The 27,735-nt window shown below is 44.2% G+C and overlaps 1 protein-coding gene across 2 annotated transcripts; it reads left to right on the forward strand.

Annotated features, from left to right (window-relative positions):
• Positions 1-1,288: 1,288 nt before the first annotated feature.
• CEP85 (centrosomal protein 85) lies at positions 1,289-27,083 on the forward strand. Of its 2 annotated transcripts, none has more exons than XM_065886225.1 (13): positions 1,289-1,343; positions 4,928-5,080; positions 11,782-12,473; positions 13,300-13,433; positions 13,846-13,963; positions 15,034-15,219; positions 19,638-19,790; positions 20,012-20,166; positions 21,297-21,411; positions 22,345-22,395; positions 25,044-25,151; positions 26,306-26,531; positions 26,923-27,083. In XM_065886225.1, exons 1-13 carry the CDS (start codon positions 1,289-1,291, stop codon positions 27,081-27,083), a joined length of 2,307 nt encoding a protein of 768 aa, XP_065742297.1. The 2 variants fall into 2 exon arrangements, with proteins under 2 accessions (XP_065742297.1, XP_065742303.1); XM_065886231.1 differs by having other exon boundaries at positions 13,306-13,433.
• Positions 27,084-27,735: the final 652 nt, after the last annotated feature.

Here is a 27,735-nt window from a genome sequence, read left to right on the forward strand (position 1 = left end):
TGAATTAGAATGAATTAGGTCCTGGCTTTATCCTCATTTTTATATGAAGGAACTGAGGCACAAAGATATTAAGAAATTTACCCAAGGTTACACAGCTAATATGTTGCTCGTGTCGGGCTTCAAACCCGAACTGTCTGATCAAGAGTCGATACTCTGGGGACTTCCCTGGTGGCACAGTGGTTAGGAATCCGCCTGCCAACACAGGGGACATGGGCTCAAGCCCTGGTCCGGGAAGATCCCACACGCCGCGGAGGAACTAAGCCCTTGTGCCACAACTACTGAGCCTGCGCTCTACAGCCCGCATGCCACAACTTCTGAGCCCGCATGCCACAGCTACTGCAGCCTGCATGCCTACAGCCTGTGCTCCACAACAAAGAGAAGCCACCACAATGAGAAGACTACACACTGCAACAAAGAGTAGCCCCTGCTCGCCGCAACTGGAGAAAGCCCGTGCGCGGCAATGAAGACCCAAAGCAGCCAATAAATAAATAAATAAATTTATAATTAAAAAAAAGTCAATACTCTGAACTACTTCTCTTACTCTGTACTGCCTCTCAGTTACTGTTCATTTACAAGATATTATTTGCTATTATTAGTTACAGTTAATTAAAGCTTTTGTTTACATAGATAGTAATCAGACTTATGCTGAATTCTCAGAACCTACCATTAGAATAAATATAAATGTTTTAAGGAATGGGGTAATGGGAAAAACCTCATGTTCCCAGCTGAGTATTGAGGTTCTGCTTATGACCAAAAAATCTATCTTTGTACATCATATGACTAACTTTCAATACTGGAAGGAATCGGGGAATTCATTTTACGTTAATCATAATTGAAGTTATAATACTTCACTGTTGGTTTGGTTATTTAGTTTTTTTCCCACCTCACTCTTCCATCCTGTTCCCAGGTTATTTAGTTTTTTTCCCACCTCACTCTTCCATCCTGTCCCCATGGGTAAGTAGATCCATGGCAATGTTTGTTAATTAAAAATAACATTATTTAAAATTTTTGCAACGATTGGATGGGCTCTAGACCTAATAGGATCAGTATTGGGAATCTCTATTTGGTTCTAGGTTTTTTCTTCTTGCTTCAGGAGAAGTAGAGTGGAATATTGGGAGTTGCTTTGCCTTAAAAAAACATCCTCAGGAGTAAAACATGTGGAAGAATACTTGAATACTCTGTGTGTTTTTGACAGTTTCAGCTGAATGAGAACAAGTTACAGGGAATTAAAAGATAGTGGCGAGTCTGACTGGTTCCTTCATTCTACAGCTGGCTCAAATAACTGTTGATGGCCATGCAGGAGAAATACCCAAGTGAGCGGTTCTCTCATGCCACATCACCAGGTGAGTAGTCAAAGTTTTCTGGGTTAAATTATGACCTTTGATCTATTATTTTATAACAGAAATTTCCTTAAAAGGAAATACTGAACAAACAAGCATTCACTGAAAGGCTGACGCTTAAAGAACAAAAATGACATGGGGCTACATTGAATAGAAAAATAGGTCTCTCTGAGAGAACAACTATTTATCTCTGGTCCTGTGTAGCTTCCAACAAGACCACGTGATTGATTGGGAGAGGAGGACACATAAAGGATTGGAACAAAGTGACTTTGGAAGATAGTTCCATTTGAAATCAGAAAAACACAGCATAAATTACTGTGTTCTATGTTGTCTTTGTAGTCCTGTGGGTGGGTCAGTCATCTGTTAGCCCACAAAGATTGGAATTCTTCTTGGATGCCAACAGTCTCACTTGTGTTGTCACTAGAGACTCAGGAATTTATCTCTAGAATGGATTTACAGGGTTTTGAAAGCTCAGTAGATATCCTAAGTTGATATGTTAAAAGTTTGTGTATGTATTTAATATATATATTAAAACATGTAAATATATACATATACTCAATAGACAATATTAAGTAGATATGGTATATTCAAATAGGAAGTAGCATTTTAGAAAAATAACTTTTGAATTTGGGGGGATTTATGAAGAAAGAGTACATTTGATGGAACTAATGGTATGTTTTCTTTAACTTGAAAAATCCCACAGTGCCTTATAGCAGACATTTGGTAGATATGTTCTCCTAGGCATACTGCCTTGCATATAATAAGCACTTCTAAAAGCATTTGTTGAATCAATTCAAGGTTCATTCAGCAAATATTTATTGAACATTGCTATGTGCCACGCACTGTCTTAGGATTGAATTATACAATTTCTTATGACACTTATGTGTATAGTGCACCTTCTTGGAATGTAGAAATTCCTAACAAAGCTCACTGCTTTTCTGATGGCTTTGTTTTCAGTAGTCTCTCATTTCCTACTTTTTTTTTTTTGCCGTACGCGGGCCTCTCACTGTTGTGGACTCTCCCATTGCGGAGCACAGGCTCCGGACGCGCAGGCTCAGCGGCCATGGCTCACGGGCCCAGCCGCTCCACGGCATGTGGGATCTTCCCGGACCGGGGCACAAACCCGTGTCCCCTGCATCAGCAGGCGGACTCTCAACCACTGCACCACCAGGGAAGCCCAGTAGTCTCTCATTTGATTGATAATGGTCTTAATATTTGATAAGGATGCTGCTGATATGATGTGATACCAGCTTTCAGACTTGAATTTTGAAATAATCAGTCTCTATAACTACACCAAAACATTTTTATTTTAGCAAATATCACTTTTAGAATTGATGTTTGGAGTGGGTGAACAGAAAAGTGGTAGTGGTGAAGAAGATTAGTAGTAGTAACAGGGAGTGATTTCCAGTAGGAGGCCAGGAACATGGTAATTGAGACCCTCCATTGATTTTCACTATTTCAAAAGACCTGACAAATTGTACACTGACTAGAGAGATAATGCCATATAGACTCACCACAAGGTCAAATTTCTTTGCTTCTGGCTAGAATTATGTTAATTTAGTATAGTAACACTGGCTAATCTTATGCTGATCAGATGCTCTGATTTTTGGCTGTGTTTTCTATTAAAGATTGTTACAGGGACTTCTGTGGCAGTCCACCTGTTAAGACTCTAGGTTTCCAATGCAGGGGATGCGGGTTCGATCCCTGGTGGGGAAACTGTGATCCCACGTGTCACGCGGCACAGCCAAAAAATTTAATTAAAAAAAGAAATTGTTACCAATTACTGTGTGTATATAGATTCTTTCAAATCAGGCAGTCCACTGAGACCCAAAGAATAAAAGGAGTTCTTGGGGAAAGTGAGGTTGTCTTCAGTAGAAAGCAGAAGTAAGAGTAGCAAAAAAAGGGAGCAACTGTAGAAGAAAGTAGGTTCAAAAGATGGGAGAAGGGCTTCCCTGGTGGTGCAGTGGTTGAGAGTCTGCCTGCCGATACAGGGGACGCAGGTTCGTGCCCCGGTCTGAGAAGATCCCACATGCCGCGGAGCGGCTGGGCCCGTGAGCCGTGGCCGCGGAGCCTGCGCATCCGGAGCCTGTGCTCCGCAATGGGAGAGGCCACAACAGTGAGAGGCTCGCGTACCACAAAAAAAAAAAAAAAAAAAAAAGATAAGCACTAAATTCAAATATCATTTGCTTCCCGCTAAACCATAGAGTCTGTAGAACCACATTTTCTGATTTCAGCTCAAACTCTGACACTTTAAATGGATAAGTAGCTACCATTACCTGTTTGTTTGTTTACATGGATCATCAGGTAAAGTTTAGAAAAATTACAGTGGTTTTTAAAAAATAATTTAATTCTTTGCCTAGTGTATTAGTAAACCAAGTATTTATTGAACACTTCGTATCTCCCAGCCCTCAAACAGCAGGCTGATAAAGTCAAATAAATCTCATCAGTCTTGTTTCATCTTATCTGCTCAGAAACTTTAGTAGTTTCTTTGCATTGCCCTGCCCCACAAACTCTTCAGATTAACTTATAAGACTCATCTTGATCTGGATTTACCTTAACCACAAGGGTACGCTGATGCAGTCAAAGCAGTGGTTTTCAGCAGGGGACTGGATTGCCTGTTACCTTGCAGAGCATTTGGGAACATATGGGATGTTTTCAGGTTTTATAGTGATGGTGGGATGGAGTGAGAGCTGCTGCTGGCATTTAGTTGACGGGGAGGGACTAGGAATGCTTAACCATCCTGTAATATGTAGACTATACATTGAAGAATTGTCAGGCCCAGAATGCCAAAAGCACCTGTAGGAAATCCTGTAGGAAAGAATGTGGGTATTGGAATCAGAACAACCTGGGTTCAAATCTCAGCTCTATCCTCTGCCAAATAGGGGTTATAATACTTTTCAGTGAGTAGGTAGATGAGATCATGTTTGTAAAGTGCTGTGGCTTCTAGATTGCAAAGAATGGAGCTGCTATTAACTATTACTGTCCCAGTACCCCGGATTCTTGGTAGTTTTTATTTCTGTCTTTGAACATTCTCACCTCTTATGCTATTTCCATTTAAAATTAACTGGGCTTCCCTGGTGGCACAGTAGTTAAGAATCCGCCTGCCAATGCAGGGGACACGGGTTCGAGCCTTGGTCCAGGAAGATCTCACATGCCGCAGAGCAATTAAGGCCGTGCGCCACAACTACTGAGCCTGCGCTCTAGAGGCTGCAAGCCACAACTACTGAGCCTGCCTGCCACAACTGTGGAAGCCCGTGCACCTAGAGCCCATGCTCTGCAACAAGAGAAGCCACTGCAATGAGAAGCCCACGCACTGCAGTGAAGAGTAGTCCCTGCTCGCCGCAACTAGAGAAAAGCCCGTGCGCAGCAACGAAGACTCAATGCAGCCATAAATAAATAAATAAATAAATTTATTTTTAAAAAAAAAACTCCCTAAAATTAACTAATTCAGAGTAGCTGAAATAGGCACAGGAGAAAGAAAGGTGTGGGGTGCCACTATTCTCTAATAGGTTTAAGCGATTTTTAAAAGTCTTGTGGGGTTACCTGAGCAGGTTCACACTAAAGGTGGGAAATGCCACTTGTTTCAGGTTCCAATGTGATTCAGAGGGGTGGTTCCCTGGGGACTGAATGGCAGACCCCAGTTATCTCGGAGGCCTTTCGGAGCCGCTTCAGCCGCTGTTCAAGTATAGCCGACAGTGGGGACACAGCCATTGGCACATCATGCTCAGACATTGCGGAGGGTAAGTTTGGATTAATGATTTGATTACCAAAATGTGTTGTCAATTTCAAATTGTATTCCACATATATTGTCATTTCCAGAGTATTCATAAGTCAATCCATTCAGTCAAGGAGTCTTCTTGATTCTTCTTATCCTATGCTCCTCACAGCCGGTCCCTTTCTCTCAACTTCTACTGTTTGTCCTGTCTGAAACAACTTTCTAATAGGTTTCTTGGCATCAGGTCTTTCCCTCTCCTACCAGATTAATCTTTCTAAAAGCCTGATTTCATAGTTTCCCTTTCCTGCAAATCCTCAGTTGTTTATTTTACTTGGAGGATAAAGGTCAGAGTCCCCAATTCTGTGATATGGCCCTATCCCATTAAAACATATTTCTTACTGTCACCAGGTATGTTGTCTTAACTATGCTACGTGCAGAACCTTTTTTTGTTGCTGTTGCTTGAGCTCTTTCCTTCTTTAATCTGGGCCCCTTTGTGCTGTTCTCATCTCTTGCCCCTCCCAGCTATGCTTATCTTATCTTATGATTTAATGACACGTCTGAAAAAGCTTTTCCAATTTCTTCCTCCCATTACTGATCTTCCTTTTTGCAATTTTATATCCTTATTTTTTTCTGTCACTTGTTTTTGCACTTAAGTATTAACTGTCAGGCTGTACTTTACAAGAGTATTTTGTTTCTTCATTTAGATGCTGGGTTCCTAGGAGGGCAGAAAACCTAATGATAATAATTAATTACTGTTTATCAAATACTTTATGATGCATACTGTGCTAAATTTTTTTCTACATTTTTTCATTAATACCTTTAAGAACTCTATGAAATATTTTATTTCCAATCTACAAATGAGAGAGCTGAATTTCAAAATGATTAAATGAGTTGATTAAAGTCACAAAACTAATTACCTTGGTACTTGGTGCATCTGATAAGATGTCACACCCACTAGGATGGCTATAATCAAAAAGATAATAACAATCGTTGGTGAGAATGTAGAGAAACTGGAACCTTTGTACATTGCTGGTGAGAATGTAAAATGTTGTAGCTGCTTTGGAAAGCAGTTTGGCAGTTCCTTAAAAGGTTAAACATGGAGTTGCCTTATGACTCAGCAAATAGGTATATATACGCAAGAGAATTGATGAAACCATACACCCACACAAAAACTTGTACACGAATGTTCATAACAGTGCTATTCTTCATAGCCAAAAATTGGAAACAACCCCATGTCTATCAGTTGACAAACAGATGAGTAAAATGTGGTATATCCATATGATAGAATATTATTCAGCTGTAAAAAGAAATGAAGTACCAATACCCCCCACAAACTGGATTAACTTTAAAAACATCTATGCTAAGTAAAAAAGCCAGGCGCCAGACCACATATTGTGTGAAATATCCATAATAGGCCAATCTGTAGGGAGATAGAAAATAGATTTAGTGGTTGCCTAAGGCTAGGGAAGTTAGAGTAAATGCAGCATGACTGCTAAAGGGTAAAAAGGTTTCTTTGGGGGGTGATGAAAATGTTCTAAAATTGATTGTAGTGATGGGTACATAATTCTGTGAATGTACTAAAAACCATTGAATTGTATGTTTCAAGTGGGTGAAAGTTGTACAGTATGTGAACTGTATCTCAGTAAAGCATTTAAAAAAAAAGAAATGTTTGGAAAAAATAAAAGAAAAATGAAAAGGAGAAAAACAAACGTATCAACTACATCTACTACTAGTACTGACTCCTGGACACCTGGCATTTAATTTTTTTTTTTTTTTTTCCACACCACGTGGCATGGGGGATCTTAGTTCCCCGACCAGGGATGGAACCCACGCCCCCTGCCGTGGAAGTGGGGAGTCTTAACCACTGGACCACCAGGGAAGTCCCTGGGATTTAATTTTAATAGTTTGACAGCTGTGTGTGTATGGGCCCAGTGTCAATAAATATTGAGTTAATGGAATCATAGACTTTAAGGTAGACAGAACTTTAAAAATCACTTAATCCAGTTTTTTGCAGGTGAGTAGCAAAAATTCCCTGAGGGGCTAAGTAACTTGCCTGATGTCACACAGCTAGTTATCAGATTCAGATCTCCCACCTGTATTGTTCTTTCCATCACTTGTGTAATCAAAAGTGTTAACTGTCAATGCAGTTGTGACTTGTTAAGGTTTTGTCTACATGTACAGTCATGGGACCTTTTTCATTCTGACTAAATAATAGGACTTACAAAAATCAAACAATGGGGGATTTTTTCCCCCCATTGAATTGACTGGCTATATCTCATTCAGTCAAATTGTTACACAGATTGTGTGTGACTCGATGTGTGCTTTTTATTCCTTTGGGGAAATATATATATTAATTGCATAGTACATTCTTTTTTTTTTTTACGGTACGCGGGCCTCTCACTGCTGTGGCCTCTCCTGCTGCGGAGCACAGGCTCCGGACGTGCAGGTTCAGCGGCCATGGCTCATGGGCCCAGCCGCTCTGTGGCTTGTGGAATCCTCCCGGACCGGGGCACGAACCCGCGTCCCCTGCATCGGCAGGCAGACCCTCAACCACTGCGCCACCAGGGAAGCCATTCTATTTTTTTTTTTAATAAATTTATTTATTTTCATTTTTGTCTGTGTTGTGTCTTCATTGCTGTGCAGGGGCTTTCTCTAGAGAGCGGGGGCTACTCTTCACTGTGGTGTGTGGGCTTCTCATTGCAGTGGCTTCTCTTGTTGCGGAGCACGGGCTCTAGTCACATGGGCTTCAGTAGTTGTGGCACGCCAGCTCAGTAGTTGTGGCTTGTGGGTTCTAGAGCACAGGCTCAGTAGTTGTGGCGCATGGGCTTAGTTGCTCTGCGGCATGTGGGATCTTCCCAGACCAGGGCTGGAACCTGTGTCCCCTGCATTAGCAGGTGGATTCTTAACCACTGCACCACCAGGGAAGCCCATCTTTTTTTTTTGGCTGTGTGACACGGCTTGCAGGATCTTAGTTCCCCAACCAGGGATTGAACCTGGGCCCCTGGCAATGAAAGTGCCTGGTCCTAACCACTGGACCGCCAGGGAATTCCTGGTAGTGTGTTCTTTTTAAATTGTAGTAGCCTTGACGTAGTGGCCAAAGCCATCGGTCTAGAAGTTTCTTTTAAAAGAGTGTAAGGTGTCTTTTCTGCTGTGTTTGATATATACCGTGATCTTAATCTTATTTCTTGCTCACTTTGTTCATGAATGTAGCTTGGTTTATTTGGAGTGCAGTTGACAAGAACACTTATGACTGGTATAAAATATAGTTCGTTGGGTTTTTTTTTCTTTTTTTAAAAATTTTATTATATTGGAATATAGTTGATTTACTGTTAGTTTCAGGTGTACAGCAAAGTGATTCAGTTATACATATATCTATTCTTTTTCAAATTCTTTCCCATTTAGGTTATTACAGAATATTGAGTAGGGTTCCCTGTGCTATATAGTAGGTTCTTATTAATTATCTTTTTTTTTTTTTTTTTTTTTTGCGGTACGCGGGCCTCTCACTGTTGTGGCCTCTCCCGTTGCGGAGCACAGGCTCCGGACGCGCAGGCTCAGCGGCCATGGCTTACGGGCCCAGCCGCTCCGTGGCATGTGGGATCTTCCCGGACCGGGACACGAACTCGCGTCCCCTGCATCGGCAGGCGGACTCTCAACCACTGCGCCACCAGGGAAGCCCATTAATTATCTATAGTAGAGTGTATATGTTAATGCCAAACTCCTAATTTCCCTTCCCCATCACACCTTTCCCTTTTGGTAACCATAAGTTTGTTTTCTAAATCTGTGAGTCTGTTTTCTGTTTCGTAAATAAGTTCACTTGTAACATTTTTTTAGATTCCACATATAAGTGATATCACGTGATATTTGTCTTTCTCTGTCTGACTTACTTCGCTTAGTATTATAATCTCTAGGTCCATCCATGTTGCTGCAAAAGGCATTATTGCATTCTTTTTATGGGTGAGTAATAATCCATTGTGTATAGGTACCACATCTTCTTTTTTTTTTTTTGGTACCACATCTTCTTTATCCACTCATTTGTCAATGGACATTTAGGGGTTTATTTTTTTTCTGGCTTCACTGTGCAGCTTGTGGGATCTTAGTTCCCTGACCAGGGATTGAACCCAGTCCACGGTAGTGAAAGTTTAAAGTCCTAGCCACTGGACCACCAGGGAATTCCTCATTTAGGCTTTTGATTCTACCCTTCTCTAAGGTGTTTTACCTTGAAGATTCTCAAGGGACAGGATAGAGGTGGGTACTGGAGAGCTCAGAAGGCTTTCAGTTTTTTGATAAAGACTGAAATTGTCACTGGCTTAATTCAGACTACCATACTTCATAAACCAGTAAGTGATGTAGGCAGAAGTGATCAAAATTTAGCAATAGCTAAGTCTACCTCTTACCAAGGAAGGGAGGTTGCTAGAAAGAACAAATTGCTTTTGGCAGGGATGGGGGTTGAGGGGCAGGGAGTGTGTTTGAGGAAAGGAGAGATTTAGAAATATATCCTTGAAGTGGCAAAAACCCAGTGATTTGGGGAATTGTAAACTTCTCATAAAAATCATGTATCCCATACACTAAATTTGGAAAGCCTTTGAAAATTGTAGATGATAGTGACCCTTTTGAAAATGTGTTGCCATTTCGTTTCAGAATGCTCTAAAACACAAACCAGACTTAGCAAGTGTGATGTAACTTGACATTTTATAGCACTTTTTGAGGATTACAGTTTCCTAATATAAATAGATAAACCCAGTAGATAAGTGACAAATGCTGCCAAAGACCTCACTTCATCATCCGTAGGTGGACCACACTCACCAGAAAATTAGAAAAACCATATTCTCTTGGGCAGCTGGTACCTTTCTTCTTGGCTTTGTTTTTGCCATTACTGCTAGGCATTATGGACTCAAAACAATTTGGTGAGTCTTTAGAGAGAGTGGTGCTGTGGATGGAGAATGGAAGGAGGTGTTGCTGAGTTCAGCATAGTAGCAGCCCTCACAACCACAGTCTTACTGTCCTCTGTTCCATAATTATATTTTGGGAGTGGGGACACTTGGTGAGAGTGGATATTATGGTGCCATTATGGAAGATTTCAAATAGAGACCTTACTAGTCTTAGAAGTCTTCATCACCACCAGTCTACCTTAACCCTGTTGACTAGTTCTGTATTTAAGTTTTGGGACATCAAAAACTGTGTCCTTTGACTCTGAAATGTCGTTTCTTGGTCCTGAGAAACTGATACATGTCGTCAAAAATTACTGGTTGTTTTGTTTCTTGTTTGTTCTTAGTATGGCATTTTATATATCCCACGATCATCTGAGTAGAGGAAATTAGAGACTATGCATATATTATAAGGGATAATTTGGCTTGCCTGTCTTTTTTTTTTTTTTTGGCGGTACGCGGGCCTCTCCCGTCGCGGAGCACAGGCTCAGCGGCCATGGCTCACGGGCCCATGTGGGCTCCGCGGCATGTGGGATCCTCCCGGACCGGGGCACGAACCTGTGTCCCCTGCATCGGCAGGCGGACTCTCAGCCACTGCGCCACCAGGGAAGCTCTTGCCTGTGTTTTTAAAGAGCTGCTTACAAACCCATATGAGAAGATGATAGCTGATCTATACTCATATAATTCTGGAAAAGGTTAGTGTCTGTCCTCATTAGCTGAGTGTGTTCTGTGTTGGTTGATGGAAAATGAAAAGAAACAAATCGGAGGTCTACTCTTCTCCGTGGTAGACATGCTTAGTTTGGAAAAGAATACTAGACATAGTTGAAAAAGGAAGACGTTTATATTCCTTGTCCCCCTCACTCAGTTTTCTGCCTGCTGAAGGTAACGTGTGTGTTTCCTCATATTCCTGTATTGTTCTTCACTTGCAGCCCACTGTCCTGTGTTAATTCTGTGACCTTGTAGTCCTCTTCAGAGTAGCACTTGAAAGTTGGAAATATGTAGAAATATGAACCTTCTACAGCAGGGCCAATCAGCGAGTTGTTTCCCAAGACTAGGCAGGAGCTAAAGGAAACATAAGTCCAGTCTGAAGGAAAGTGAAAAATCACAGTTGTATACAAACAAGTGGGTAAATAAAAGGCAAAATATAAAAAAGAGGATTTCACTGTTTACCACTTGAGAGTGCTCACTGTGCTAGAATGAAACCTGAGAGTTACTAAGAATAACTTCACATATCCCGGCAGTCGGGTCTGGTGTGTGGGAGAGAGAACAGAATCCTGATTCAGATGCTGTGCTCCCTGCCCTAGATACAAAGCAGCACTATCCAGTTCGCCTTATTTTTCGGATAGTTTAGATTCATTGCTCACCTTCACAGGGGAGCTTTCGGAGATCACAGAGGATTCTGGCAGCCCTTGGAAAAGACATTTTTATTAGATTGGATTAGAGTTACCCAGCTCTTAGAAGAGTAGGATCTAATCCATTTCCCTTAAGTAAGTGATTTTTTTTTTTAAGTTCCATTTTCAGCTTTGTTGACTGGCAGGATTTTTTATTCAAATACAAAGGACAGAGTATAAGTTAAAAGTGAAGCCAGTGTTGCCTTTTGTTGGTTTGCCTTGTGAATGGCATTTGAGGTCCTAGAACACACATCTCCTGTTTAGGCTGCTGTGTTTTCTGCCTGATACTTGTGATGACAGTGCCCTTCCTGCGTGGTCTTAGGACAAGCAGAGAATGTCTGGCATAGCAGCCAAAGTCAAGAAAGCTTGCTGCCTCTATTTTGACTTACGGAAGACTGTTCTCTCCGCAGATTTTTGCAGCTCAAGTAGCAGTCCTTCTTTCCAGCCCATCAAAAGCCACGTAACCATTCCAACAGCCCATGTGATGCCTTCTACTTTGGGGACCTCTCCTGCCAAGCCAAATTCTCCTGCCGGACCCTCTTCTTCCAAACTTCCTTTGTCAGGGTTGACTGAAAGTGTGGGGATGACAAGAAATGGAGACCTTGGTGCAATGAAACGTTCTCCAGGCCTATCTAGAGATTTCATGTATCTTTGTGGTGCTGCCGGAGAGAATGGAGTTGAGCAGTCCTGGTTTCCAGCAGTGGGCCATGAAAGAGAAGAAGAGGCAAGGAAGTTTGATATTCCAAATATGGAGTCTACCCTCAATCAGTCGGCAGTGATGGAGACGCTTTATTCAGATCCCCACTACCGAGCCTCCTTCCACAACCCAAGAACCGACACAAACAAGGAGTTATACAGAGTGTTGCCTGAGACCAAGAAGGCACCAGGCAGTGGGGCGGTATGTGAGCGGAATGGACCACACCCTAGTGGCAGCGGGGTTCTTCCTTTGGGACTCCAGCCTGCTCCTGGGCTCTCCAAGCCTCTACCTTCTCAGGTGTGGCAACTGAATCCTGACCCTTGGCATCCCCGTGAGCGATCTTGTGAGCTCAGCACTTGTCAGCAGCAGCTGGATTTGATCCGTTTACAGATGGAACAAATGCAGGTAGAGACCCTTCTTCCCTTGGATTTTGCAGTTTCTGTGCTGATCATAGAACTGTATAGGTTTTGTCCTATAAGTTTTGACTCCAAAGAAAGCATTTGTAAAAAGGAGGAAAGATGTTTGTAGTTAGGAAATGAAGTCTTGTGAATGTCATCAAATCTGTTGGTGGTCTAATTAAACACCAGATAGTTTCTCCAAAGCAGAGGGTTATAAAGGGAAACCCAGAGTTAGGACACCAACACTGACTGTGTGTGTATGTATTTATGTACCAGTCACTAGGCTAGGTACTTTAACATACAGAATCTTATTTAATCCTTATAGCACTCTGATGAGGTAAATATAGAAATTTACCAGTTTCTTAGAATAAGTAATCTGTCCAGGGTCACAGAGCTGGTGAGTGGCAGAGTTCTAGGGTTCAAAAACTATCTTTGAATCCCAGGTTCTTTCCACTATAACACTTTTGGGTTAAAAAAAAAAAAAAAAAAGTCTTGTGCTGCTTAAGAATGGGAAGAAATGAAGCAGGACACATTCTCCTTTCCTGGTTGGTGAGGACATCTTAGCTCCTGTTTAGCTTTTGTTGCCAGATAATGAAAGACAACTGACCTTTTCTTAGAAACTGGAGCCTTTCTGAGCAGGGAGTGTCCAGCTGGCAGAAGTCTCCCTAGCAGGTTCTTTCCAGTCATACATCAGAGCTAAAATTATTTCATAAACAGTGGGCCTTCTCAGACTGAGCCAAAGTAAGCCTTGACTGCAGACCCAGCTGTAGCTCAGGTGTTTTCAGGTGCCTATAGGTCAAGATTAAGCTGCTCTGGGCCTGCTTGTCTTTCAGCTTCAGAATGGAGCCATCTGCCACCATCCTGCTGCTTTTTCTCCTTCATTGCCCACATTAGACCCAGCACAGTGGATCAGCATCTTGAACAGTAATGAAAACCTTCTGAAGGAAAAGGAGCTCCTTATTGACAAGTAAGGGGGCAAGGGGTGTCATAGGGCTAGCCTCTGCTGTCCTAGCCCCCACTAAGGAGGTCTTCCCAAGGGCAGTGCATCTTCCTCTGTTTAGGACCCTGCCTTGCCTCATGGTAGAGCTAGGTCAGTAAGCAGCCTAGTCCAGTATGTGAGTAATGTGATAGGCCAGTTGCATATCTCTGCAGGGGCTGTGGGGAGTGCCTAAAGGAGGCAGCTGACTCTTCGCAGCTGATCTTTCTTCATTTCCCCTGTCAGTTTTCTCATTTGCTCTTCCTCCTTCAGGAAACAGCACTGACCAGAATCCAAGGTCTTTGCTTACAAAGTGTGGTTTGTACGTAAGGAAAGTGGGGGCTCATATTGCAAGTGGATTTGTGTCAGGACCCTGGACCTCATTCTATTCCGGTTTTTGCAGGCAGAGGAAACATATCTCTCAGCTGGAGCAGAAAGTGCGAGAGAGCGAACTACAAGTCCACAGTGCTCTTTTGGGCCGCCCTGCCCCCTTTGGGGATGTCTGCTTGCTGAGGCTGCAGGTAAGCCTTGGCAGCCAGGATGGCATTCTGCTTGTCATAACCCAGTATCTTCCCTGTGCTTGGCACTGTTAGGCATCCAGGAGATAGAAAATGAACCAAGTGATATAAGGTGTCCCTGCCCTCAAAGAATAAACATCTTAAAGTATCTCCTGTTCTGCCCTTGTGGGGGCAGAAAAGGCTTGAGGGTAGATAAAGTGGAAGTCCAGTTGCCTTGGTATCAGGACATACTTGGGAGAAAAGGAAGGCAGAGCAAGGTACGTAGTAAGACCCTAGAACTGAGTGATGCTTTGAGAAGTCTTAATATACCAGCCCTGGCCAAATGGAGGGGGAAGCAGAGGTAATGCAGGATTTAGAGCCATTCCCACTTTATTCTTCCATGTCTAGGAGCAACTGAAGGAAACCATGCTCTCACTTAGGTCAGTAGCCCTAAAAGAAGTTGGCCAAGCTTCTTCTGTAATTTGGGCTTTTGAGTGATGTCTGTTAGACAGATTATAGTACTGTACTGGCTTTGCCACCTAGTGGGCCTGTTAAGATAGTGTTCCATCTTGTAGAATCAGAATGTTAGTGTGAGAAGGGCCGTTAGATAAAATCTAGTTCGGTCCTCTAATTTACTGATGAGAAAATTGAGGCCCGAGAAGGAGGAAGAATTTGCCTGAAGTCATACAGAGAATGAGTGGAGGAGAACCAGGCCTTGAGCCCAGGTCTTCTGATACAGTGTCCTGTATTCCTTTGTTATACTACAACTCATCAAGTATTGCTTTAAGCCAGTGGTTCTGAAATTTGAGTATGCATCTGAATCATCTGGAGGGCTTGTTAAAACACAGATTATTGAGACCCATCCCCAGAGTTTCTGATTCACTGGGCCTGGGAGTTGGGCTTAAGAATTTGCATTTCTAACAAATTCCCAGGTGGTGCTGAAGCTGTTAGTTCTAGGACCACACTTTGAGAAGCACTGCTTAAAGAAATTCTTAGAGAAAGGTGATATTTGACCACAAAGTATACTAGGTATAAGTAACGTGTATGGGACTGTCAGGGTAATGAACAGTTATATATTGAGAATCTCTCTGCAGGAATTGCAGCGAGAGAACACTTTCTTACGTGCACAGTTTGCACAGAAGACAGAAGCCTTGAGCAAAGAAAAGATGGAGCTTGAAAAGAAACTCTCTGCTTCAGAAGTTGAAGTCCAGCTCATCAGAGAGTCACTCAAAGTGGCATTGCAGAAGCATTCAGAGGAGGGGAAGAAACAGGAAGAAAGGGTGAGCTAAGGAGCTGTTGGCTTTCTAATTCACAAAGGAGTTGGCAGTCAGCCCTCTCCTGCCAGACCCTAAACTGTTTCTGGCCCCTATTCTTGGAACCTGGAGGAGCCAATTGGGTGAAACCCCCTACATTGACTTCTTATGCAGGATTGGTCTGTTAGAAATGGAACCCCTCCTTTCTGCTTCATCTGCACAAAACTACCACAGAGAGGGAAAGCCGTATAATCCCTCACTGTCCCAGGTTGTGATGGGCTACCAGCTGGCCTGGGTGGAAAATCAGCCTGGGCAGTCATACGAGATTGTGCTGTGGCAAGATGTACCTGTGGTACATCATTCAGCCTGGTTTCTCCTCACTCTACCTAAAAAGTAGGTGAAGAATCCCATATATGCAGATATTTTGGGAGTTTTAACATTTTTGCCAGTGCTCTTAGAATTGCTTAGGGTGAGATTGGTTATCATAGAAGGAGCTAAATCTTTTGGTTCTGTTCACAGGTTGCACTAATGCAGACATTCTTGGGGGACCAGTTAATAATGTTTAGTTCTGGACCACTTGCATCAAAGTCAGCTAAAGCAGTGTTTCTTAAACTTTAATGTGCTTAAGAATCATTTGGAGATCATGATAAAAATACAGATACAGATTCAGTAGTTGTGGGAGGGAAGGGGGCCCTGAGATCCTGCATTTCTAATAAGCTCCCAGGTGATGTTGGTGCCATTGGTACAGCATAGACTTAGAGGCTTGTTAAAAAAGAAACTTTTAATCAAAATAATACATGTATCTAAGTTAAATAACCAACATGTTATCAAATATCAAGATATTTATAGTAAAAATTAGTGGTTCTGTGCCTAGCCCCACTCCACAGAATTATCTGTCCTCAACTCTTTTCTTTCTTTCTCCTGATATATACCTCTATATTTCTGAATAGTATTCTTTTTTTTTTTTTTTTTTGCGGTATGCGGGCCTCTCACTGCCTCTCACTGTTGTGGCCTCTCCCGTTGCGGCACGCAGGCTCAGCGGCCATGGCTTACGGGCCCAGCCGCTCCGTGGCATGTGGGATCTTCTCGGACCGGGGCACGAACCCGTGTCCCCTGCATCGGCAGGAGGACTCTCAACCACTGTGCCACCAGGGAAGCCCTGAATAGTATTCTTTTATTGAATTTTTTGCTGTTTTTGTTTCATGAATGCAATATCTTTTCTCTGATGATATTGATTATACCTTTTGGGATATCTGCATCTGCTCATAGTGTTGTTTCTTGTTTCCTTCAGGTCTTTTTATTTTGGTGTCTTTCATGTTAGAGGCTTGGTGATCCTTGAATGAAAGAGTGCTCATATTTAAGAATGTAGTATTTTAGGGACTTCCCTGGCGGTCCAGTGCTTAAGACTCCACGCTTCCACTACAAGGGGTACAGGTTCAGTCCCTGGTTGGGGAACTAAGATCTCACATGCCATGCGCTGCAGCCAGAAAAGAAAAAAACAAAAAAACCCCCACAACGTATCAGTAGTATTTTGAAGCTCTGGGTTCATGGTTGTTGCCCGGTGGGCTTCCCTGTGGGATGATCAGACTTAGTCTGCCCTTTGCACTTGGGAACCCTCAAATATCAGTATCTGAATGTCTCATCTCACTCTGTCTAGGAAAGAATCTTCAGCCTGCTGCCTGGTGGGGAGACTGGGGACAGGAATGATTTTGGCCTTTGGGTTCTCAACACTGAGAAGGAGATTAGGTTTAAAGTCCCACAGTTCTATACATAGATTTTTACTTATACTTATTTTCAACACAGTGCTTCACACACTCCCTCTCTCTGTCTCTCTCTCTCTCTCTCTGCTGTGACTGATATCCCTGAGCTTGACTCTCTCTCAGTTGCTTTCTCCGGAAAATAAATCTCCAGTCTCCTTTTGGGGAAACCTAGGGTGAGAATGGTATCCAGCTAACCTGAATATAGACTTCTAGTGAATCCCCCTATTTTTCAGGTCTATGGCTGATACATACCTCCCTCAGGTATCTGGTGCTTCAAGTACAGGGGTTCTTGCTGGTTGTGAAGGGCACATTGTTTTCCAAGTTGTCTGTAACTCCTACTGCAGATTATAACTCCTTTGCTCCAAGTCATTTATCCCCCCATTTACTTTTATCTTCTGAAAACATGTTGAAATATCTTGTATACTTTTGTCTCCTCTTTTGACTTTTAAAAATCAGTACTTTATTTTTCTCCTGTTGTTTAGATGTTTTGGAAGAGAGAAAAGATAAACATCTCTGGCCAGTCTACCATTTTTTTAATTCACAGTTGTTTATCAGCATTTTTAATAAGCTTCTCAGGTGATTCTGATGCATATTAAAATGTGAGGGGCTTCCCTGGTGGCGCAGTGGTTGAGCGTCCGCCTGCCGATGCAGGAGACACGGGTTCGTGCCCCGGTCCGGGAAGATCCCACATGCCGCGGAGTGGCTGGGCCCGTGAACCATGGCTGCTGAGCCTGCGTGTCTGGAGCCTGTGCTCTGCAACCGGAGAGGCCACAACAGTGAGAGGCCCACATACCGCAAAAAAAAAAAAAAAAAAAAAAAAAAAAAAAAAAAAAAATGTGAGAATCTGGAGAATCACATGGAGCTTAAAGATTGTACCTGGGGTAAAGGTTTTGACTGATTTTCAGGGATCCCTCTTAGTACTGTGTTATCTTTGGATTAAATTAGGCCTGTGCCTCTTTGGCATCAGTAGATCTGCCTTACCTTTTCTCTGCTTTCTCTTACTTCCTCCAGCTTCCTTTTTCATGAGCCAAAGAAAAAGCCATAATAGTGAAGAAAAAGTTTCCATTCAACAAATCTTTTTTTTTTTAATTTATTAATTTTTGGCTGTGTTGGGTCTTTGTTGCTGCGTGTGGGCTTTCTCTAGTTGCGGTGAAAGGGGGGCTACTCTTCGTTGCAGTACACGGGCTTCTCATTGCAGTGGCTTTTTTTGTTGCAGAGCATGGGCTCTAGGCGTGTGGGCTTCAGTAGTTGTGGCACGCGGGCTCAGTAGTTGTGGCACATGGGCGTAGTTGCTCCACGGCATGTGAGATCTTCCCAGACCAGGGCTCGAACCCGTGTCCCCTGCATTGGCAGGCGGATTCTTAACTACTGCGCCATGAGGGAAGCCCCATTCAACAAATCTTAATTGATTGCCTGCTCAGTGCCAAGCATTGTGCTGTGTGTTGGGGATATGATAGTAAGCAAAATGGACACAGCCCCTCCTCTCAAGGAGTTTAGAGTCTCATTAGCTCTTCCAGATGATTGCTTAGCTTTATATCCTATGTGGTGCTTAGGGAATAATGCATTACCTATCTCAACAGAACAGAACAGACCGGCTGTATGTCTGCTGTATATACAGTTATATTTACTTTTGCAGTTCAGTTCTGATGCAGACCACTTAGAGTTAGCATCAGATTCCACAGGTTTAAGGGCATGGTCCCCCAAAAGACTATGCTTATTTGTTACTTCTGATGCCAGCTGCAAGTTTTGGGTTCCCTAGACTGCCTATATACTTCTGACCACCTGGCTATAAATCCAGGGGTTCCCATGACCCCTTCAGGTTCAGTAATTCACCAGAGCAACTCAGAACTCAGGATTACAGTTTTATTATAAAAATACAAATCAGGACAAGCCAAATAAAGAGACAAATAGGATGAGGTCTGGGAAAGTCCTCAAAGCAGGGCTTCTATACCTTTTCTCCCTCGGAATCAGAGCATATCATCCTCCTAGCACATCCATGTGTTCACCAGCCAGGAAGCTCCACTGAGCTTCGGTGTCCAGAATTTTTAATTGGGGTTTTATTATGTAGGCATGATTGAACTCAATCTCCTGTCTTTGTCCCCTCTTCACAGGGAGTTGGGCTCAACTCCATCGGTCTTTATAGTGACCAGCCTGCATTCTGGGTCATCTCATTAGCATAAATGCATTTATGGTGGGCTCTGGTCCACTAAGAAAAACAAAGATACTCCTTTTCTATTATTTGGGGTATTCTAAGAGTTTAGAAGTTACCTCCCAGGAAGCTGGACAAAGACCAGACAAATTTTTTTTGGCTGCGCTGTGCAGCATGTGGAATTTTTCCAGCCAGGGATCCAGGGATTGAACTCAAGCCCCCTGCAGTGGAAGTACAGAGTCTTAACCACTGGCCTATCAGGGAAGTCCCAGATTCCTTATTATACGGTAGAGCTACCAATTTTTGAAAACTGCCAAAGGAGCCCCCCTTCCTTGCCCTTGATTAGAAAGTTCTTGTGTGTTAACTCTGCATTTTATGCCCTAATCTAAAATGGCAAAATTTTATCAGCTTCCTGCATTCATTGTAGTGGAAAACATTTATAGCCCTAAGGGCAAAGACATCACTTCAAAAAAAGTTGATGTTTAGGGTTGTAGAGGAGTCAATGGAGACAGATTCTCGACATTTCTTCCCAATAGGTCAAGGGTCGTGATAAACATATCAATAATTTGAAAAAGAAATGTCAGAAGGAATCAGAGCAGAACCGGGAGAAGCAGCAGCGTATTGAGACCTTGGAACGCTACCTGGCTGACCTGCCCACCTTGGAAGACCATCAGAAGCAGAGCCAGCAGGTAGCAGCAATGTCTGGGCATACCTGGGGCAAGAAGGGAGTGGCCAAGCAGGGGGGCTTTCTCAGCCTCTGCTGCATGCAGTTACCTTGTGGCTTCCTGAAAGGAAGATCCCAATGGAGTCATGTCCACACTCATATCACAACTGAACTGCAAATTTTTTGAGATACCCAGACAGAGTCTTCCTTGGCCTGTTGACCTAAGCATGGAATCCTGTCTTTCAGCTTAAGGATTCTGAGTTGAAGAGCACAGAGCTGCAGGAGAGAGTGACTGAGCTGGAGAGTTTGCTGGAGGAGACCCAGGCAGCCTGCAGAGAGAAGGAGGTTCAACTGGAAAGCCTGAGACAGAGGGAAGCAGAATTCTCCTCCACCAGACATAGGTAAATACCCCTGTGGGGTTGAGGAAAGGAGTGGAGAGCTATGTTCTGGTCTACCCCACTCATTACCTGTGTGACTTTGGGCAAATCACTTCACTTCTCTGAGCTTCATTTTCTTTGGATTGTAAGTAATAGGAAAGCTGTTTATGGACAAGGGCTATGTCTTTGAGATGGAATGTGGGGGGTATAGTGGTGCAGTGGGGTGGGATTTGTCACTGTATCCTTTGAAAGGTTCCAATCCAGTACCTGGCATAATACTACTAGATAATAATCCTTGAATATGTATGTATTGAATGAACGGGAGCACTTCATAAACTGGAAAATGAGTATCTCTATATTTGCAAAAGTAGATCCTGGTGCTGAGGACTGGAGGTTATCCACATTTTGAATCTTGCAAGGTAAAGCCTACCAGGAGCATCTGTTTCTTCTCCTTAGCCCTAGGGATTGCTCTCGATTGCCACAGCAGGTTCTGAGAACAAAACAGGATGCCGTAATGTACTCTCAGGGTGTCTTGGGAGCCTCCTCCATGTTAATAGAAGTTTCTGAAAATGTAGTGGCTGTGTCTCAGCAGCCTCTTGGACCAAATCCAGCTGCTAATGGGATGGATTGGATTTCTCATCCCATATTCAACCACAGTGACCCTGTTGTTTATTTCAGCAGATGGGCCATGATGAAAGTGATTGTGGGGATCCATGGGAGGAGACCACTGGTTGGAGTCAGAAGCGAGGTTAGGGGACATAGCTGGGTCTGCCCCAGACTGTATGTGCAAAGAAAAAAGATTTTTTTGGTATTTTCTAAAATTTCTGCATTGTATACGTGTGACTTTTATAATTTAAATACAGGTGATGAATGTTTACTTTTAAATATCAAAACAAAGAATAAAAAAACCTTGGGCAGGTAGAGAATTGGTAGCACATTGTATAGATGCTGACCTCTAGGGAATGGAACTAGCATAGACTGAGCAAGCAGCTTCTGTGTGGCACTCCCTACGTTATACAGACCTAAGACATTATCCCCACCTATGGCTTGGAAGGGTGTAAATGTCTTGCCCCAAAACATACAGTAAATAGAATCAGGAATCAAAGCCACATCCCTCTAACTTCAGAGTTCTTTAAGAGGCCACTGTTTTTCAGCCTGCAAGATAAGCAGTGTGTGGAGGCGGCCAGTGGAGAAGATACAGCTCAATGGGGAGAAGGTCCCCAAGTGGAAATGGAGTCCTGGCAGAAGGAATGTGATTCCCTTCGAAAGGTGACTGAGGGTGTCCAGGCTGTAAGGGGGTAGGCTTAGGAAAGAAAAGATTGGGTATTGGTAGGGAACCATGAATTTCTGACCCTGAACCCTCTAGGATCTGCTGCTGCCCAGAGTTTTTCTCTCTTTCTGAGAAGTCATCCCTGCATAATAAATTTACATTTTAGATATTCATCCTTATGACTGGCAAGCAACGTTAGGGAAGGACATGCCTCTGAACATCCAAATTTATATGATCCAAAATAGTACACTGAAGCTTGGTGCACTTCATTCATGGCTCAGGCCCTATTCAGAACCTCTTGCACTGGGCAAAGTTCTACCCAGTGAGGGGGCTCTAATTCAGCAGAGAAGAAGGAGCTCGGGGCCTAGCAGTGAGACTGGTTGAAGGTCAGCAAAAAAAAAGACCCAGAAATGGTTCAGAGAGTACCTGAGGTCTCAAAGGACAGGAAACTAGGCCTGTTTAGGTTCTCTCCTCGAACAGTCAGTGTGACCAAAGCTATAAGTAATGATAACTGTCATAGCCCTGGATAGGACAAGCTTCATTAAACTGAATTTTCAGTCATGTCCTTTACCAAAGAACCAGAATATACACTGGCTGTATATGAAGTTGATTCTACTGGCCTACAATCATCAGGGTGAGGGTGTCTCTCTCCACCCGACTTCCCCATGGTGGTCATAGATCCACACTACATTCCTCTTTGTTTAAGTCTCTTCGTGACTAGAGCACAGGAGTGTGAAGCTAGTTAGCCAGGATAGGGAGTCTGGGTTATTTTTCTGTAGGTAGAGCTAACTTGTCTTCACTCTGTTCTCACTATTGACTGGCTGTAGCCAGTTGGGCTAAGAGCCAGACCACAGATCCTAGTACAGCCTCTTGCCCTCTGACCTCACTATCAGCATGTGCTTACAGCCTTCCTGGATAACTTTGCCTTTCAGATTGTGGAGAAGCAACAGCAGAAGATTGATCAGTTGCGTTCACAAGTACAGGTGAGCTGGAGTCCTTGGGACATGGTGGGCAGGACTTAATGATGGAATTTCTAGAATTCAACCAACACTATTCTCTGCCATGCAATTTACTCGGTGTTAGGAGCACAAGAATGAGACCCAGTCAGTGCTTTTAGCCTACATTCTTGTTGGGAAGGGGTTTTAGCACAGTACTGTTAGAGCATCCATATTATCCTGGGGGAGCATAGAAGAGTCAGTGGAAGTAGGGAGGTCAAGGAAGGGTTTCTGGAGATCGTGAGCCTTCTTTTTTTTAAAAATTAAGTAATTAATTTTTGGTTGCATTGGGTCTTCGTTGCTGCACACGGGCTTTCTCTACTCGGGCCAAGCGGGGGCTACTCTTCGTTGCAGTGTGCAGGCTTCTCATTGCAGTGACTTCTCTTGTTGCGGAGCACAGGCTCTAGGCACGCGGGCTTCAGTAGTTGCAGCACACGGGCTTAGTAATTGTGGCACGTGGGCACAGTCGTTGTGGCTCGCGGGCTCTGGAGCGCAGGCTCAGTAGTTGGGGCGCATGGGCTTAGTTGCTCCGCGGCATGTGGGATCTTCCCGGCCCATGGCTTGAACCCATGTCCCCTGCATTGGCAGGTGGATTCTTAACCACTGCGCCACCAGGGAAGCCCTCATGAGCCTTCTTGAAGGAGGAGGAAGGGTTAGCCAGTCGATGAGGAGGCACAGGATAGGATGGTATTTCCTGATAGAAGGAACAGCATGGGTAGGAACATGAAGGCATGAAACAGCAGGGTTTGCACATGGAGCTGCAAGCAGTTTGATATTGTTGAAGTAAGGTGGTAAATGGAGAACTGGGCTATGGGAGGGCTGGGACTGTTCAACTAAGTTAGCTTTTATTCTTTAGGTAGGTGATGGGAATCTACTATAGTATTTAATTGGGGCGTGATGTGGTCAGGTTTGCAACTCAGGCTTGAGTGTGGAAGAATATTGGTACTTGGAGAGTTACAAGGCTGGAGGCCAGTGGACTGTAGCAGAAATCCTAGTGAGAGATGATGAAGGATGATGCCTAAGGCAGCATTGCAAGATGGAGTTGTGAGGGGACAAATTTAAATGAATTTTAGGAGGTAAAATTGAGAGGAATCAGTGACTGATAGAATGTAGGAGGTGGAAGAATAAGGAAAAATCAAAGACAACTCCTGGTTTCTATTTTGGGCCAGAGTAGGAGTGTCCTTAATTGGGTTCTCCAAGAAATCCTAGGTACAGATTCTCTTTGGACTCTAATAGAGGTTTTCACACCAAACAGGAGAGATGCACGTCCACTGAGGAAGAACTGAAAGCTGCAGTCCTACCCTTGCCATTATGTGGGTCTATTTAGTTCACATATTTCAAGTTCTGTAAGGAGATAGTCAGCCTAGTGAGTGTTTACATCCATTTATTATGATGATGATGATGATCAGCTGCGCTGCTCGGCTTGCGGGATCTTAGTTCCCCGATCAGGGATTGAACCCAGGCCCTCGGCAGTGAAAGTGAAGAGTCCTAACCACTGGACTGCCGGGGAATTCCCTACATCCATTTAAAATCCCAGGATTTTAGTAGTTTTTAGTGGATCTCAAAGTGTGTTTCTTGGAACTCTGAGGTTGCACAGCATTTAAAATAGTATATTTACCCATGATGAGACTTTGGTGGAATTAGGTGGATTCAAAATGGTCACCTTGGGTGTTTCATAGTGGTGAGACGTTTTCCTTGGCTGCTAAATTTTTTATTAATGCAAAATGGAAAAGTTCAGAAATATTATTTATACTTTATTTGTTCAAGTCAGTTTCAAAACTGGGGGGAAATTGGAATGAACCAGAATGAGAGGCAGAAGATAACAAATATAAATACCTCCCTCTCTTGACCCTGACTACCCCTACACACAAACGCACGCACGCACGCATTATAACTAGATTAGGTGCCCGAGAGAGTGCTCTCTCTACCCCTTCTCATCTCTGTCAAAAACATTTAATATACAATATTGTCAAGGGCATTTGGCTGTGAGCTTCTCAAAGACAGGGATTGTTTGGTATTCTTTTTAGTATCCCCAGTGCCTGTCAACAGTAATTGCTCGATAAATAATTGAACTCAACTCAATGGACGTTCCTTGCCCTCAAGAAAGTTATGGTCTAGTGGAGGGAGGAATCATGTGCACAGCCAACAGATGTACTCATGAGCCATGATGGAGGTATATGAGTAGCAGGGCAACATTATGATTAATTGGATCTAATTTGCAGATTAAGGAAGGTTCTGGCAGAGCAGAGGGGCATTCTGGGCAAAGGGGAAAGAGGAGTGAGCAACAGTATTGGAACTGTAACCTTTGGGGATGAAGGCCAGTTAGTCGTTCAGTGTGACTGGAGTAGAGGCTGTGTGGAGGGTAGAAAGAGATAAAGATAGAAAAGTAAGTAAGGGCCAGACTGGCCTAGAATGCCCTGCTGAGGAGCTGGCCTCTATTGCTGCATGGTCAAGGGCTAGAGAAGGGTTTTGATGCGAAGTCACAGATCAGGGCTGTTGTAAAATAATCTCTTAGCAGCAGTGTGTGGGCAGGGTGGAGCTTTACTATGTATATAGTCCAGACCAGAGGCGATATGGTCTGAAGTAGACTTGTTACCCCTGATGTGTTCTCCCACCCTCCTTGCCATGGGATGCAGAGCCTAGAGCAGGAAGTGGCTCAAGAAGAAGGAACAAGCCAGGCCCTGAAAGAGGAGGCCCAAAGGAGGGAGACAGCCCTGCAGCAGCTGCGCACAGCTGTGAAAGAGGTGAGCAGCAACAGCTAGGCCTCTTGGTACTGTCTTTACAAACCTGATTTCTCTGTATCCTCCTGATCCCTTCTCCCACAGGAGCCCCCACGTTTGGGAGGTCCCTGCTAAGCTTTTTTGGCAGAGGAGTAAGAAGGGACATTGCATCATCCTTTATATTAAAGGTCCTAAGCCTTTGAGTGGCCATAATTACCCAGGAATGCTTTTTGGATATGGACGATCACTCTCTCTTATTTTGTATTCCCACAGCCACAGGTTTGTGGGGTTGGGGATGAAGGGTTCAAGAAGATTGAAGGTATGGTGATCCTCATGGAGTAAACAGAGTTGTTGGCAGGGGGCGGCCAAGGTCACTGCCCAAGTGCTGAGGAAGGAGTCTCCCAGAACTAGGATTGTCTTATGGCCCAGTGTGGGTGAAGGGTGGGGACTGGAGGAGAAAGTCTATTCAGTGTCTTTAAAACAGAATAGAGGTAGGAAGGGAAGGAGTGTGCATTAAGCTGTTCTGGGAAAGGGAGGGAAAGAGACACAGATAGACGTGAATACCTGGTCTCTGTAGTGAAGCCTGACTCCACTGAGGTGAAGGATTGAAAAGGCAGGACACGTTTCAGCACTATGTCCTCCAGGTCCTCAGCTTCTTCAGCCCCGCCTCGTCCCTACCCACCCAGTGGCCACTAGCTGTCTTGTTGTCTTTCTTGCCTGCTTTATTCCTCTGACACACTCTGATCCGGCTGGCTGGTGGCCACTTTTGTCAGGGTGGCAGGGAGAGATTGAAACCAGTGTCTCCTCAGATTTCACAGTTCACGTTAAACCTTCTCTGATAGCCTGGCTAACAGAGTTGGCTGAGGGACTGGCTTCAGATAGAGTTCCGAGGGGCGGGAGTATCTTCTCTGGTTCCTGAACAGAAACCTGGAGGCTGCTGACTCAGTCTGCTGGGGTGCAGTTTCCCCTCCAATGCTGCAGCCCTGTGGGCCCAACCTGCCTGCAGGAGGAACTAGGCCTGATATTGAGGGGGAAGAGGGGAGTGCAAGGAGGGGGGACATCGCCTTTGACTCATAGCTTCCCCTCCACACACATATATACATATATCCACACTCATGCACAGATACTCTGCTTTTCCCTGGGCCTGGGTTAATGTGCTCGCTTCTCTGTCTGCTCAGCTTTCAGTACAGAACCAGGACCTCATTGAGAAGAATCTGACGCTCCAAGAACACCTGCGCCAGGCCCAATCAGGGTCCCCATCTTCATCAGACACGGCCCAGCTGGCATTTGAGCTGCATCAGGAGTTGGCCCGTTGCCTTCAAGATCTGCAGGCTGTCTGTAGCATTGTGACCCAGAGGGCCCAGGGTCATGACCCCAGTCTCTCCCTGCTCCTGGGCATTCACTGTGAGTCCTCAGGCCAGTCTGGGACCCAGGAAAGAGTGGCTTTCATTCTCCTCTCACCCCTATCCACCTTTCCCATCATTACTGGTAATGTGTGAACTGGGCTCCGTAGACCTGGTCACCACCCTCTGGGAGCTTATGTGTTTTGCAAAGTAGACGTTCAGTAAATCTGTTTTGGAAACAGGCATCCTTATGGGGTACCTGGGTGAAGGACAAACACAAACGTGGCCCTTAGGCAGCAAGATTTCAGCCCATTATTCCTAGGTGCTTTTTAAAAAGTGCCATGTTCCAAGACCACAGGCCTTATGGCACTGCATATCCATACTGCACTTTCCACAGGAAAGTGTCTCCTGAGTGATTTACTAATAATCTCTCGAAATGCTCTCCTCCCCAGCTACACAGCACGCAGGGACTCAGCTAGATTTTCAGAAGCCGGATGTGATCAGGAGGAAACTAGAAGAGGTTCAACAGCTACGCCGTGACATCGAGGACTTAAGGACCACCATGTCAGACAGATACGCCCAGGACATGGGAGAAAACTGTGTCACACAGTGAGGAATGCTGGGGGTGGGACAGGCTGTATTCCCCAAGGGAGAATCTGGTCTGCTGAGAGCCCGGTCCAGCAGGTCCTGCCCTGACAATCTCTTGCCTCCTGTCTGCTGCTATTCCCAGAGAGAAGGGATGGAGGGGAGGTATGAGCTGCATCTGGGGCCAAGGGCTGATTAGAGAATTTTGTTTGCCCTGCCCCACTCTGGCTTTGCCTTGTTGGATTGCATTTGTCCTGTCATCCTGATTCACCCTTTGAGGGTGAGTTAATAATTAACTTTTGCAGGTAGACTGGGAAGTCCTCACAGACTGTTCCCAGTTGCAGGCTGACGTCAAAGGCAAGCAGGCTGCTTACCTCCTTTCTCCATCCTTTGGGATGGCTCCGCATTCATTCCCACTCCATACCTTGGTCGTGCTGATGCCCAGAGTTCCTTAGAGGGGCTAGGAAAGGCTGAGTACCAGTAACAATGGCCATTTGAGAATTCTCAGGCCCCATGTGCCAGCCTTCCTGGGACCTGAGCTGGCTCTGGGTTTTCCTAGGCCCAGTCCCACTGCTTCTTCCTCAGGGCTCTTGTTCTCATAGATGCCTCAGGGTGATCTATTCCTTAGCAAAGTACTAACTAGAATTGGGAGCCCAGGGATTATAACCAGGGCTTCTTCA

Source organism: Phocoena phocoena, chromosome 1, assembly GCF_963924675.1.
Source record: "Phocoena phocoena chromosome 1, mPhoPho1.1, whole genome shotgun sequence".
Lineage (NCBI taxonomy): Eukaryota > Metazoa > Chordata > Mammalia > Artiodactyla > Phocoenidae > Phocoena > Phocoena phocoena.

Bases quoted from the DNA above. Each gene is read 5' to 3' on its own strand.
- CEP85 (XM_065886225.1), top strand. From the start codon at position 1,289: ATGGCCATGCAGGAGAAATACCCAAGTGAGCGGTTCTCTCATGCCACA. The intron at 13,434-13,845 runs GTAAGGGGGCAA...CGGTTTTTGCAG, and splicing joins AAGGAGCTCCTTATTGACAA to GCAGAGGAAACATATCTCTC. The intron at 19,791-20,011 runs GTAGCAGCAATG...CCTGTCTTTCAG, and splicing joins ATCAGAAGCAGAGCCAGCAG to CTTAAGGATTCTGAGTTGAA.